This window comes from Pseudorasbora parva, chromosome 10, assembly GCF_024679245.1.
Source record: "Pseudorasbora parva isolate DD20220531a chromosome 10, ASM2467924v1, whole genome shotgun sequence".
NCBI classification, from domain to species: domain Eukaryota; kingdom Metazoa; phylum Chordata; class Actinopteri; order Cypriniformes; family Gobionidae; genus Pseudorasbora; species Pseudorasbora parva.
In genome coordinates this window covers 9,665,440-9,679,482 of record NC_090181.1, presented here as the reverse complement: position 1 = coordinate 9,679,482, position 14,043 = coordinate 9,665,440, and the positions used below count along the sequence as shown (strand labels likewise).

Genomic DNA, 14,043 nt, shown 5'->3' with positions numbered 1-14,043 from the left:
CAAAGTCACATAGTGTACATTTAATAACAATGCAGTGTAGGGCTGCACAATATTGGGGGAAAAAACTTTTTTCTGCAATATACATTGTGATAGTAAAACTATTTCACCAATAATTGTAATAATTTGTAAATAATTAATATAGGATGATTGGGGTGATTTTGTTGGAGAGTTAACAAATTACATAGATAAATACAATACAAAAAAGATTTTAAAAAAATGAAACAAGTAGTGCTTTATGTTTTCCAGGTAAATCTCTTTCTCTTTTGTTAAAATTGCTGGTGACACAAACAGCTCTGGGTATATTAGGCTACTGTCCCTTTAAGATGTATACGCGTATCCAATTTAAAGCTACACTGTGTAACTTTTTTTGTTTATTCTTAGCTAAAAACACTTAGTTCTTTCAAAAACATATGTGCTCATTAATGTATATTTACTTCTTTCAAGGTATAAAGTATTCTCGTAAGTTTATAATATGTCACTGAAAATACATACGGGTGAGGGGTTCGAATGCTGGTCGTCATGTTGCCCCTCCATCTTGAAAGTACATTAGCCAAAGAGGGACATACCCGTAAATTCAAGCTTCGCCTTTCGCGTTTTAACACTCGATGGCACCGTGTCGAATGTGAAGAGGGGGATTGCCATGTTAATCTTGGACTAAATCGGCCACCGTAGGAGTATCAGAATTGAGAGGAACAGAAACTATTATTCACTGGATGGTCATATACCTTTACACCGCTAGATGGGGGAAAATATCACACAGTGTAGCCTTAATGATAGGCACCCACTTACTTTCTCCATTTTTTACAACACATAACCGACTGTGTTTATGAGGATACTCGCTGAGATGGACAATTTGACATTGTGTGCACGTCCATTTAAATTTGTTGTTCACGTGCTGTCTGCATGGCTCTGGTGCATGCACAGAAAACAGCGTGCGCGTTCCAGTCTTCTTGTGCTTGATGTTTAAACTGATAGGATGCAAATAATAAACTGTGAATGAAATGTGAATATTGTAGATGCACATATAACGCAATATCTATGCTATAACAATATATTGTGCAGCCCTAATGCATTGCTATATATGGATGTTTGAGGGTCCATTTAGAGATTTAGGGCAAATCTTTTTTCTTACCTGATGAAGAAGGATGCCGCAGCTGAAGTGGGCTGGTCAGGGGAAGAGGGCACAGCCTGGCCAACCTGAACCTGACTTCTCTGTCTGGAGGGAGTTAAGGACACTCTGGAGATGGTGGTGTCTGAAGACCATTCACTCTGCTCTCTTTGACCCACGAGGCCTTGTGACTGGGGTGGGAAGAAGCAGGATAGGTGGGGCTTAAAACATTTAAACTCAATAATGAGACACTAAATTACCCTCATACACAGTTCCAAGAATCCTAAGCCTAAGCTACAGAGGATCACACCTTTTAGAAGTAACAGACAGCAAGTCCTTACAAGGAGCAAGAGGCAGTTCCCTTATAAATTATGTTTCAAAGGTCACATATAAAATCGAGGTGGTAACCATTACTCGCATGCATTTATCATAAAGTACATAATTAGCTACCAGGGAGGAACATTCATCCTTGTACTGAAGGTATAAGTAGGGTTTCAATGAGTAGAGATTAGACAGGCTCACAAGAAACGCGAAATCCTAAGGAAGAACCAAAACAAGATGCAGAGGTTGTCAATCCAGCCACGAGTCCACCATGTCTCTCATGGCCCGAGGCAATATAGGCTCATCTTCCTCTGCACTCGAGAAAGAGGCCAAGAAACTAGTCTTCTGTCAGTGTCTCCAATGGTGTCCACACAAAAGATCAGCGAAGGGGTAGCCGGTTCTAGGAATCAACATTTCATTCTGACACTTGAAATGGCGTTACATAATTCTTGCATGGAGTCTGTGAGGAATTGCTTTTTCGCAGATAAGGAACAGGAACAGAGTTTCTCAGAGCTCTTTTGCAGCATGTTAAAATCCCCGCACTGGAACCCATTCATTCAGGGATGTTTTCATTATTTTACCAAACTCAGCCTTTGTCTCCAAGGCCTGTGAGTAACTAAGTAGCTTAAACCCACAATCAATATGATCTGTCAAGTGCTTGTTTTGAAAGTAGGCCGTGTGTTAAAAGGCTTCAGGTAAGGTTGGGCCATTTCCCAGAGACTATGGTGAGTTAAACACATTGAGCAATAGACAACCATGGCTTTAGCATGGCATGTCATCTACGTTGTGGTGGTTGTGCATAATGGCTGGATTCGTGTTTGCTCTAGATTCATGTCTGGCAACTAAAATAACATCATTAACAACCTTTTCATGAAGCATATGCCATCCAGTGCATGATGTGTCAACAGAACTCTGACAGGAGAACTATTTATATACCTAGGATGACATATGAGCTCCATAAATCACAAAGCTTCATGCCCATGGAAGGATTACTCACATGAGACGGCGTCCTACAAGTAGCATCCATTTTGAGAGGTTTCTAGTCTTGAACTGTGACATTTGATTGAATAATTACTGTGACATAAGCTTCAACTTATTTGAGAGATGGGGGATTCCAAACAAAGCAGGGCATTTTTTTTATTTGTTTGGTTTGAGTAATTTATGTCTGTTTATTCAGATGCCTATGTATTGTGTTTATGTCTATAATTGCTATCTGTTTATGGCTGAAAACAATAATTGTAATGTCTGTCAGTTTCTCTTGTAGAACTGGGAAATGTGTATTCATGTGGACATGACTTATAAGGATTAGTTCAAAATGAAAATGTCCTGATAATTTACTCACCCCCATCTCATCCAGGATGTTTATGTCTTTCCTGTCTTCAGTCGAAAAGAAATACATTTTTTAAGAAAAAACATTTTCTCCATATAATGGACTTATATGGAAACCAACGGGTTGAAGGTCCACATCAATGCAGTTTCAAGGGGCTTCAGAGGGCTCAGCGAGATCCCAGATGAGTCCAGTCTTATCTAGCAAAGCTATTGGTCATTTTCTAAAAAAAATAAAAATAAAAATAAAAATTCACCTTTTTAACCTAATTTGCTCATCTTGCACAGCTTTACAGCGCACCATGGATTAGGCAATCACAGGGGCTGTACTTATTAATCAGGCAATTAAGGCAGGGGGGATAGTATCGGTGGGAATCTTTTACCATCTCACGATTCAATTCGATTCCGTTTTTTGAGGCCAAGATTCGATTCATAATTGAGTTTCGATTCAAAACAACTCGATTTCGAAAATATCAAAATTAAATCCGCACCCGCGCAGACCCATTAATATTTGGCCCGTTACCCGACCCGTGCCCGCGATAAATCAGATGACGCTCATTTACAATCACGCCCCGGTCTCGCTCGTCCACCTCGCCACAGAAATATTGCACATATTTTTCATCTGCGCTACTACCCGCCCGCACAGAGTTAATTATCCGCCGCATCCCCGCCCGTGATTTTTATAAATGTCAAAATCCACCCGTTTTAGCCACTTTTATGCCGTTGCAGGACTCTACGTCACGTATAGGCTAGTTACAAAATTGAGGCGAACAGCCAGCTGATTTTATTAATTTATAAAATAGATTCTTGGAAATTTCAGATCGATTCTGAATCTTTGCAAGTGAGAATCTAGATTCTTCTGTGAATCGATTTTTTGGCACACCCCTAGTAAATAGTCGTCATATTAATCTTTGCACGTTCGCTTGGGGTTTGTACTCCGTCTACGTCTAGCATAATCTTTCTGATGTGATTACGTAATCCATAGCACGCAACCAAGCGCAAGATAAACAATTTAGTTTAACAATTATAACAAAACTAACAAAATAAATAAATAAATAATAATTAAAAAAAAAAAAATATATATATATATATATATATATATATATATATATATATATATATATATATATATATATATATATATATATATATAATACCCTATTCCTCAGCTGGGATCCTGCAGCCCCCTTTGAAGCCCTTTGATACTGCATTGATTTTGACATGTCAAAGTCCATTATGTGGAGAAAAATCCTGGAATGTTTTCCTCAAACAATTTCTCTTCGACTGAAGAAAGAAAGACATGAACACCTTGGGTGAGATTAGGGTGAGTAAAATATCAGGAAATGTTCATTTTTCTAAACTACATATGTTTTCAGTGAATCTCTACATATGCACAAAAGATGTTCCTGACACTTTTTATGCAAGCTGTTTTACAGTGTCCAGGTTTTTATGTCTGCAAAGGTCTCAGATGAACTTGCACTCATGCATTCATCAACACAAAAAACACCATTCTGGATCTGTGACATGACAAAGTCATATCACAACGCATGGCATTCTGATTTCAGATGAGCCGTGATAAATCAAAACAGCGCCCCACTGACAGCGAACGGTGTCTATCTGGACAGAATGGTAATCCCTGCATACAGATAAAGAAGAAACGAGTGTCAGGTTTCACATCAACAGGATGTTTAAGGGGCTGCGCAGTTGGAGCGAGACCGAATTTGGGACACACAAACACAGACATTAGAGAGACACACACACACGCACACACAGAAGCAGCTGTCAAAAAGCCCAATATGGGTTTTTGAGGACTTAAGCCCTCCAGTCAAGCTGTTTTCATGAGTGTCAGACACAGAGCACGAGGTGCGCAGGCTGTATCCCCAGGTCGGGTCATTAAAGTACAGCTGTAGAGAGCTCCCAGCATTCGATAACATCAGGTATTCTCTTTATGCTACACCCTACACCCTACAACACCCCACCAGAGTCCAGAAATTCCAGCTATTTACATCTCCTTCTGAATGTCTGTCTTTCGCTTTCATTTTTTGAAAAGGAGCAGCATAATTTCTCTCTCTCTCTCTCTCTCTCTCTCTCTCTCTCTCTCTCTCTCTCTCTCTCTCTCTCTCTCTCTCTCTCTCTCTCTCTCTCTCTCTCTCTCTCTCTCTCTCAGAGGGAGGTAGATCACAGTCTGTTCATGCTGCTTAAGGATTCCTGTTTTGGGGCTCCCAGTAGGCCAGTAGGTCATTCCAGCCCATATGAAGCCCACGTGGAAAATCCCACCTCGATATGCTCTAATAATTTTATCTGCCAGCTCGAGTAAAGAGCAATAAAGCTGACAGTAACATACTCTCGACTCTTTTTAAAGAGACTACCCATCAGATTATTTATTTTTATCACAGAATGCTCTAAGAAGCATAAAAACAAATCACTGTGCTCATTGCAGTGCAGAATTGTCCACTTCCAGAATAGGCTTCACTTAAAATTATTATTGCGATACTGTCTTAGAATTTGGCCAAAACAAGCTTAAGAGGAATCAAGATTAAGCTGTCGATTTTGGTGCAGCCTACATGTCGGAAGTGTGGCTATGATGTGTAAAATATGAAAATTATATACACTTTCTTAAGTGTGTGTCTGAATGTGTTTTTATACCCTTATACAAACAAATATTATGATGGAAGCACACTGGTATTATCAGATGGTAATACCATGGTTCTTGAATATTTTAATCACGTGTTACAATGGTCCATAACCATGCATCATGGTATCTAGGTAATCCAAATGACCTAAAAGGAATGCAGTGGTATATTTCCAAAAGTATTGGGACACCTCTCCAAGTCATTGAATTCTGATGTCTTCTATGGCCACAGGTGTATAAAATCAAGCACTAGGCATGCAGAAGCTGCTACAAATGCTCTCACGAGCTCTGTGAACTTAACTGTTGTACCGTGATAGGTTGCCATTTGCAAAATAGATAGGGTAAAATACTAGATAGGGTTGTAACAATATACAGCTATAATGGCTATTTCTGATTTTTTTATATACATTTTTAATGATAAATATAAGTTGTTGAATTAATCTATAACAATTATAAAACTTTTTATATATTTTTTATCAATGAAATATGGAAAAAAACATGCATTTGTTATGCAACTAAACAAATGCTTTTAAGCATTGCATTTGTTCAACCAAAAAAAAAATAGTTTTGATTGTTTAATATCCTATACTGTGAAATTTTCAACGATTATCATAACGTGAAAATCTCTTATTGTTACCACAGAACTACTAGACAATCCACAGTCAACACTTAATGGTATTATAATGTTAGTCAAAGCAATTGGGAACAACAGTAACTCAGCCATGAAGTGGAAGGCCACGTAAAATCCCAGAGCGGGGTCAGCGCATGAGGCACACAGTGTGCAGAGGTCGGTAACTTTCTGCTGAGTCAATAGCTACAGACCTCTAAACTTCATGTGGCCTTCAGGTTAGCCTCAAGAACATTGTGTAGAGAGCTTCATGGAATGGACCTTACATCATGAAGTGCAATGCAAAGAGTCAGATGTAGTAGTGTAAAACACGTCGCCACTAGACTAGAGCAGTGGAGACTTGCTCTCTGGAGTGACCAATCACGCTTCTCTGTCTGGCAATCTGATGGATTAGTTTGGGAGTTGCCAGGAGAACGGTAGTTGCTTAATTGCATTTTGCCAAGTGTAAAGTTGGAGAGGAGGGGGATTATGGTGTGGGGTTGTTTTTCAGGGGTTGGGCTTGGCCCCTTAGTTCAAGTGAAAGAAACTCTTAATGCTTCAGCATAACAAGACATTTTGGACAATTTCATGCTCCCAACTTAGTGGAAACAGTTTGGAGATGACCCCTTCTTGTTCAAACATGACTGTGCACCAGTGCACAAAGCAAGGTCCATAAAGACATGGACGAGCGGGTTTGGTGTGGAGGAACTTGACTGGCCTACACAGAATCCTGACCTCAACCAGATAAAACATCTTTGGCACGAATTAGAGGTCCAACTTTTTGTCCAACATCAGTGCCTGATCTCACAAATGCACTTCTAGAAGATTGGTAAATGTTTTCCATAAACACTAAACCTTGTGGAAAGCCTTCCCAGAAGAGTTGAAGCTCTTATAGCTGCAAAGGGTGGGCTAACTCCATAAACCCTACGGATTAAGAATGGGATGTCATTTAAATTCATGTGCAAGTAAAGTCAGGCGTCCCAAAACTTTTGGCAATACAGTAAATGCAGTCTGTCTAAGCATTTGAGGCGTATGTTTGAATCTAAACTTGACAGCTGTCAACTTCTTCATCTTGTGTTGATGGTGAATGCCCTGATTCTGCATCAAAGTGCTCCTTGCTATTTGATGTTTCACTTCATGCTTTTCAGGAACTCGCACCTGCTTCAAAAGTAGTGATGTATCTTTACCCACTAGCACAGACATAAAAATCTACTTCACAGAACACAAGGCCCCTCCAAAGACTTCCTGTCAGACTCAGTCCATCTCAATGGCTTTGTCTCCTCCTCTTTCCTCCTGCCGCTTGTCATTTCTCCCCACAGAAATCAGATGAGTTAAAGCTCTTTGCTCAAGGCTCTGCCAAAGTCCCAGCGCACTGTATGCGTTATTGTCAGCCCTCCAACCTAATGAAAGGAAGGATTCTTTCCAAATTATACAAGGCATATCTTTGAACTAGAGGAAAGCATAGAGCTCAGAGCTATTCCCGTTCATGCACACACTGCATTTGCGAGTCATGTGTTTGGGTAAGTACCACAAGGCAGACAGCTTCTGTTCGTTTTTCAAGCTTATGGCCAGCATTTTATCCCAGGCTTTTTGCTTTGCCTGTGCACAAGCTAAAAGCTTCATTTTCGGTTTAAAGCACTGGTTGACATTAACGCAAAAAGCAAATCCACAGGCATCACTATTGTAAATCCCCCTTTGTCAATAGAGGTAACTGTTGACAGTAACAAAGCGGTTCTGTCAGAGGCAACTGCAAAAGATTGTAAAAGCAACATCAACACCACCAAAAAGAAGTGGTATGTATTACAATTAGATATCGCTCTGATAGAGCAGAGGCTCAGCCTTGAAGACAGACAGGAATAGTTGTGGTGGTCAGTTTTGTTTAGTTTAACATGCTGAAGCTGTACACTTATACAGCTTCAGCAGTCCACTGTGGAATGTAACAGTGCAGTAAGGCAGGCATTCAATAAAACACAAGAGTAATAAAATGAACTCAAACTCTCAATCTGCCAAACCTGCATTCTGGCGATTGGTCGATATATGGCTGAGGGCAATATATCAGACGGATTATAATCAAGCAACACATTATGAGATTGTCACCAGTCAACAATAAATACTTGCTTTTATTTTAATTGCTGTATACACAGATCAGGCATTTCATTATGACCACCTTCCTAATATTGTGTTGGTCCCCCTTTTGCTGCCAAAACAGCCTTGACCCGTCAAGGCATGGACTTTACTAGTCCCCTAAATGTGTGCTGTGGTATCCTTTAAGTCCTGTAAGATGCAAGATAGAGCCTCCATGGATTGGACTTGTTTGTTCGGTACATCCCACAGATCCTCGATTGGATTGAGCTCTAGAGAATTTGGAGGCCAAGTCAACACCTCCAACTCATTGTGTTCCTCAAATCATTCCTGAACCATTTTGATTTGTGGCACAGCACATTATCCTGCTGAAAGAGGACACAGCCACTAGGGAATACCGCTTCCACGAAAGGGTGTACAAGGTCTGCAACAATTCTTATGCAATTGTTGCAACAATGTTTGATTGAACCACACCGCCCATGACCCTGTCACCAGTTCACCAATGTTCCCTCCTTGGAGCGCTTTTGATAGATACTGACCACTGCAGACCGGGAACACCCAACAGGAGCTGCAGATTTGGGGATGCTCTGACAGTCGTCTAGCCATCACAATTGGGCCCAAAACTCGTTCAAATCCATACGCATGCCCATTTTTTCCTGCTTCTAACACATTGACTTTGAGGAAAAAATGTTCACTTGCAGCCTAATATATCCCAACCACTAATAGGTGCCATGATGAAGATAATCAGTGTTATTCACTTCACCTGGCAGTGGTCATAATGTTATGCCTAATCGGTTTATACACACTACACATTTATATGCTCACCAAGTCAAAAAAACAGTTAAAACAGTAATATTATGAACAATTATTACAATAAAACACATTTTAATATACTTTTTTTTTTTTAATGGTGAAAATATTTGTTTTAATGTTGTTTATATGTGTATGTGGTGTTTCTAATATGATTTAAGACAAGCCATGTGCAAAGTCATAAGTCCAGTGAACCAAAGACTCTCAAAAACACAGTTCAAAATAGATGGTGTTTCTGACGTCACAAACTATCTGTTAGTTGTTCTAAAGTGACAAGTTGACTTATCTGACAAGTTGTTCTAAAGTGTTTCTACAGATGCAGATTTTTAGAAGGCAGTTTTTGCCATTGCTGGACTTCATGGAAAACTATGAATTTCTTGTTTTTTTTTAATCTTACTGATCCCAAACTTTTAAATAGTAGTGCATACTCATTGTAAACCTCATTGTAAAGTGTAACTGGAACAGCAATACCGATCCCTTCTACATTCATTAACAACGTGATACTCATTTCCATAAATCAACAGGTGCACTGACAATGTGAAACTGCACTAGAGATGTACAAATCCGTAAATGAGACCGCATAAAATATTAACACAGTCCTAGTGCATTATGTTTCAAGCATACTCTCCATGTCTAATGTGATTCAGTTACGCAGGTGTTTTGGACTGCGATTCAATCAGACAGCTGCAGCTCAAATAACTGGATGAGTTATAGCTGATGCCATGCTGAGGACTTTGAAATAATCATGCTTCAAAAAGCCCTTTAAAGGGAACTTTCCATACCCATCAACCATTGTATGAGAATAACAGAAGCCCATTTGACTTGGGAAGATGTAAAAGTGCATCTAAATGACTCCTACACTACTCCTACTGTGGTTGATGAACCATTTGCAGGGGATACACATGGTCACGTATAAATGGAACACATTAGGAGTTTGTTTTTTAGTATAGTAGTAAATGTGATCAGATGCATCAGATCAATGATTACCAGTTCATTAAATGCATAAACAAAAGAGGTCTCAATTTAGATTATGGTCAAACTCTACAATCAACTAAGTATTAACTACAAAATTTGCCTTCATAAAATCCTAATTACTGCTTATAATAGTTAGTAAGGTAGTTGTTAAGTTTAGGTATTGGGTAAGATTAAGGGAGGTAGAATATGGCAATGCAGAATGTGGCATTCATACATGGTTTTATAAGTACTAATACATAGCCAACATCCTAGTCTTGTGCATGCTAATAAGCAACTAGTTAATAGTGAGAATTGGACCCTAAACTAAAGTGTTACTCGCAAAAGATCTTTGTGAGAGAAATGGAAGGTTGCATACCGGGTTTGGCTGAGGCAAGAAGTTATTGACGCGCGAGATGCTCCACATGCCCTCTAAATACTGCTGGGCTTGAATGGTGACTGAACTGATGGTGCCCGTCAGAGGTCTTCCTCCCATGGGTTTTAGTGCACCGGCGCTGGGAGACGGGCCCTGAGACCAGCCCAACTCACGTTGCCGCTCCCCCACAGGCAGGACACTGTGCGCTGGGTGAGGTATCCTCGATTTGGTAGGTCTGGAGGAAAGAGTGACCACGTTGTGAGTCGTCAGCCTGGTGGGATGCCCAGAGAAGGTGTTGGGAGGCAGGGATGGCATGTTGGATCCAGGGTACCGCTCTTGGAGAGTCTGAAGGGCCTGCTGTTTTAGCTTCTGTGCAGGTGCTCCGCACACCTGGCACCTCGTTCCTTCAGTTCCTCCTTTCAGTGGCCAATCAGGCACTTGCAGCTGGTCGATGATAAACGAAGCAAATCCAGGGTCCTACAGAGAGCAAAAGAAGAGAAAAGAGCTGTAACAGCTAGAAATGACGCTTGTTTTCATTATTTTTTCCAGATTAATTCTGGCTTAAATCTCTAAAATTTTAAAATAAAAAAGTAATATATATATATATATATATATATATATATATATATATATATATATATAGAGAGAGAGAGAGAGAGAGAGAGAGAGAGAGAGAGAGAGAGAGAGATTATATAAGACTCAAGTTGGGTTGAAAATGGACAAACCCAGAAATTGGGTTGTTTGAAAACTGTGAGTGGACACATTCATATCGGGAGAAATGGATGTAATTTACATTTTATTTATTTATTTATTTATTTATTTATTTATTTATTTATTTATTTATTTATTTATTTATTTATTTATTTATTTATTTATTTATAATACAAATAATAGGCCTAATAAATGAATTTGAAATTTTTGCAACAACACATTATTTTTATTATAATGTTTCTGTTTTATAATATTATATAAATGTTATATTTTATGTTGCAAAGAATATAGAATAAAATTATAATATTACTATTATATTAGAATTATTTCAAGATTTATCCATGCTCACGGTCAAAAATAATAATTTCAAAGTGGCATTAATACTAAAAATGCGCATTGTTTTTATAACAATACCATTTTATTAGCAGGTCATTTAAAAATATGCAGAACGATGTATATTTGGATGAACTTGGCTGATCAAAACCAGTACAGCCATAGCCTGCAGACATTTAGATAAAATGTTCCTAGTTGTCCCAGAAGCCTCATCGTAATTATAATATTTCAAACTAAGCAGAGCTGAAAAGTGAGAGTTTTGTGGGTGGAAGGATTGAGCGGCGGGGTGGGGTGGGGTGGTGTGGCGGGCGGTGGGCGGTAGGGTGTAAAGAAAACAACAGCTGAGCTCAGGCATGAAGCACATTGCAGTGTGTATTTACATTTGATAAGACTCCCAGCAGGGAGAGATATGACAAGAGACCCAGCATGAAAATAATCATCTCCCATTCAGTGCCAGGGGCACAATGCCAGTCTACCTGATGGACAGGGGCTTATGTGTGTGCACTCACACTCAAACACAATAAAGTGCTCGGAGCAGGTAACTTTTGCTACAATACAAGATCACGTATCATGATACTACAACCGAACATAAAGGATTAACCCGTCTTTATAAAAACACATATAAAAGTTAAACGTGAATTGATAGGAAATTAATTACATGCTTGTATGGATTTGAAAGGAATTATTCACTTAAAAATGAAAACTCAGTCATTATTTAGTCTCCCTCTTTCTCTTCTCATGGACGTTAGTCTTTTGTGCCTCACAAAAGAAAGAAACTACAGGTTTGGAATGACATGAGGATGAGTAAATGATGACAGAATGCTAATTTTACAGCAAACTATTCATTCACAGCACTCATTTCTAATGCTGTAATAACTCTTTCACATCCACTCGCACTTCTGGTCTAATGTGAGAAAAATCTCACACTCCAGATTATTATTAATGACTGAATGGAGCCCAGGGGTCTCATTTATAAAACGTGCATACGTACAAAACGGGGCTGAAAACGTACGTAGGCCAGTTCCCACGCAAAGGTTGTGATCTATAATATATAAACTTGACGAGAGAATGCGCGCACCTATAAGCAAACTTTGGGCTGCGTACACACATTCTGGAGACAAAGGGAATTGGCGACACAGATGGTGAGGTCGTGAACTGAAGTTAGAACTGTAGAAAATAAATGTGAGAAGAACGATTGTAAGAATTAATGACATTTAATTTTCACTCCATTTCAACCGCATTATCATGAAGATTAAATCCAACAGTGTTATTTGTGCCGATTGTTTTCGGCTATAGCCTATACATCTAGTAAAATCCAAACGGAACTCAAAATGTATTTTTTTTTTTAAATATTATAATATAATCAGCACTGCCTTACAGTCATAAGTCCAGTGTTCATTACAGTGTAGTCACAACAGTGTTCATTACAAAACCATCATGAAAAAGCATGTGTTCACTATATCATTTTCGTCTTAAATTTTCGCCTACAAATGACAAAATGTTCCCGCAAAGATGGCAATATCCAAAAAAATCCTTGTCCTTGTGAGAACATTTCTGGCCTCTATGCGGAAAACAGCTTATATATCACATTTTTCTGTGATGGGTAGGTTTAGGGGTATGGTTAGTGTAGGAGGATATGATATATAGTTTATACATTATAAAAATCATCATCCTTATATGGATTTTCCACATAAAATATGAAAACACAACATGTGCTGGATGCATGTAAGCATCTAACCCAAAATTAGAAAGATAAAATAGCATAATAGGGGAACTTTAAGACTCTACACGGAATGAATTCTGATTTCATATGGACTTGAAGACATACATGTGCTAGCTGCGGTTTAGTGTAATGTACCGCCATTAGGATGGTCTCATCCATCCACCAGTGCCAGAAAGAGAATTAATAAAAAATTGAGAAGAGAGAGAGTGTGAGCGAGAGAGGATAAGCGGTAAGATGAGGGTTAGACCCCTGGCCTTGGGGCTTGTAGTTGGCCATTGTGTGACTTTATTGGCAGTCAGCTCTGGTTTTTTATGAAGCTCTGGGGATGAATGCAGGGGCCTATCTGCTGATTAGTGATGCACTAAAGAACTGAAAGCGAACAGAAGGATAAATGACTACATGTGTGCCCTCAGCCCGCTAGTCTGACTGTCTCTAAAACTAATGATGATGAGATATGAGCGTGGGGAAAGGACAGAGAATACAGGGGTGGGGGAGGAGCTACAGAGATACATGTGAGTGAAAAAGAGAGAAAGGAAAGCGAGACGATGAAGATAGAGCAGACAAATGAGAAGGTGAAAAGAGAGAACAAAACATAAGATGATGGATAGGATTGTAACACATGGATAAAGAACTTTATCGATGATATTTGACCACAGTGGCCAAGATTGTCATATATATATTATCCACACAAACTGCCCCTGTCCCTAAACCTACCCATCGGAGGAAACATTCTGCATTTTTTCTTTATCAAGAAAACTCATCCTGTATGATTTATAAGCTTTTTGAAAAGTGTAGGTGTGTATCACAATGTAGGTGATACACACACCTACACCTGAGATCACCTAAATTGTGAAAAAGTGTAGATCACAATATAGGTGACATCAGGTTTTACTATACTTATGGGGACATTTGGACCCCACAATGTAATATAAACAAGAACACACACACACACGTCCGGCTCACAATCTCTGTGGGGACTCTCCATAGACGTAATGGTTTTTATACCGTATTTAAGAGTTTTTTCTATCCCCCTACACTACCCCTGCCCCTAAACCTACCCATC

The 14,043-nt window shown here is 39.2% G+C and overlaps 1 protein-coding gene across 2 annotated transcripts in view; it reads right to left on the bottom strand.

The window, feature by feature from the left end:
* The window catches only part of kif26ab (kinesin family member 26Ab), a 121,563-nt gene that overhangs the window by 62,608 nt on the left and 44,912 nt on the right, over positions 1 to 14,043 (bottom strand). For both annotated transcript variants that reach the window (XM_067455104.1, XM_067455105.1), the window contains exons 3-4: positions 10,217 to 10,690; positions 1,133 to 1,299 (exon numbers count right to left, since the gene is read on the bottom strand). In XM_067455104.1, coding sequence (XP_067311205.1) covers positions 1,133 to 1,299; positions 10,217 to 10,690 — 641 coding nt within the window. The remainder of the gene's footprint in view (positions 1 to 1,132; positions 1,300 to 10,216; positions 10,691 to 14,043) is intronic.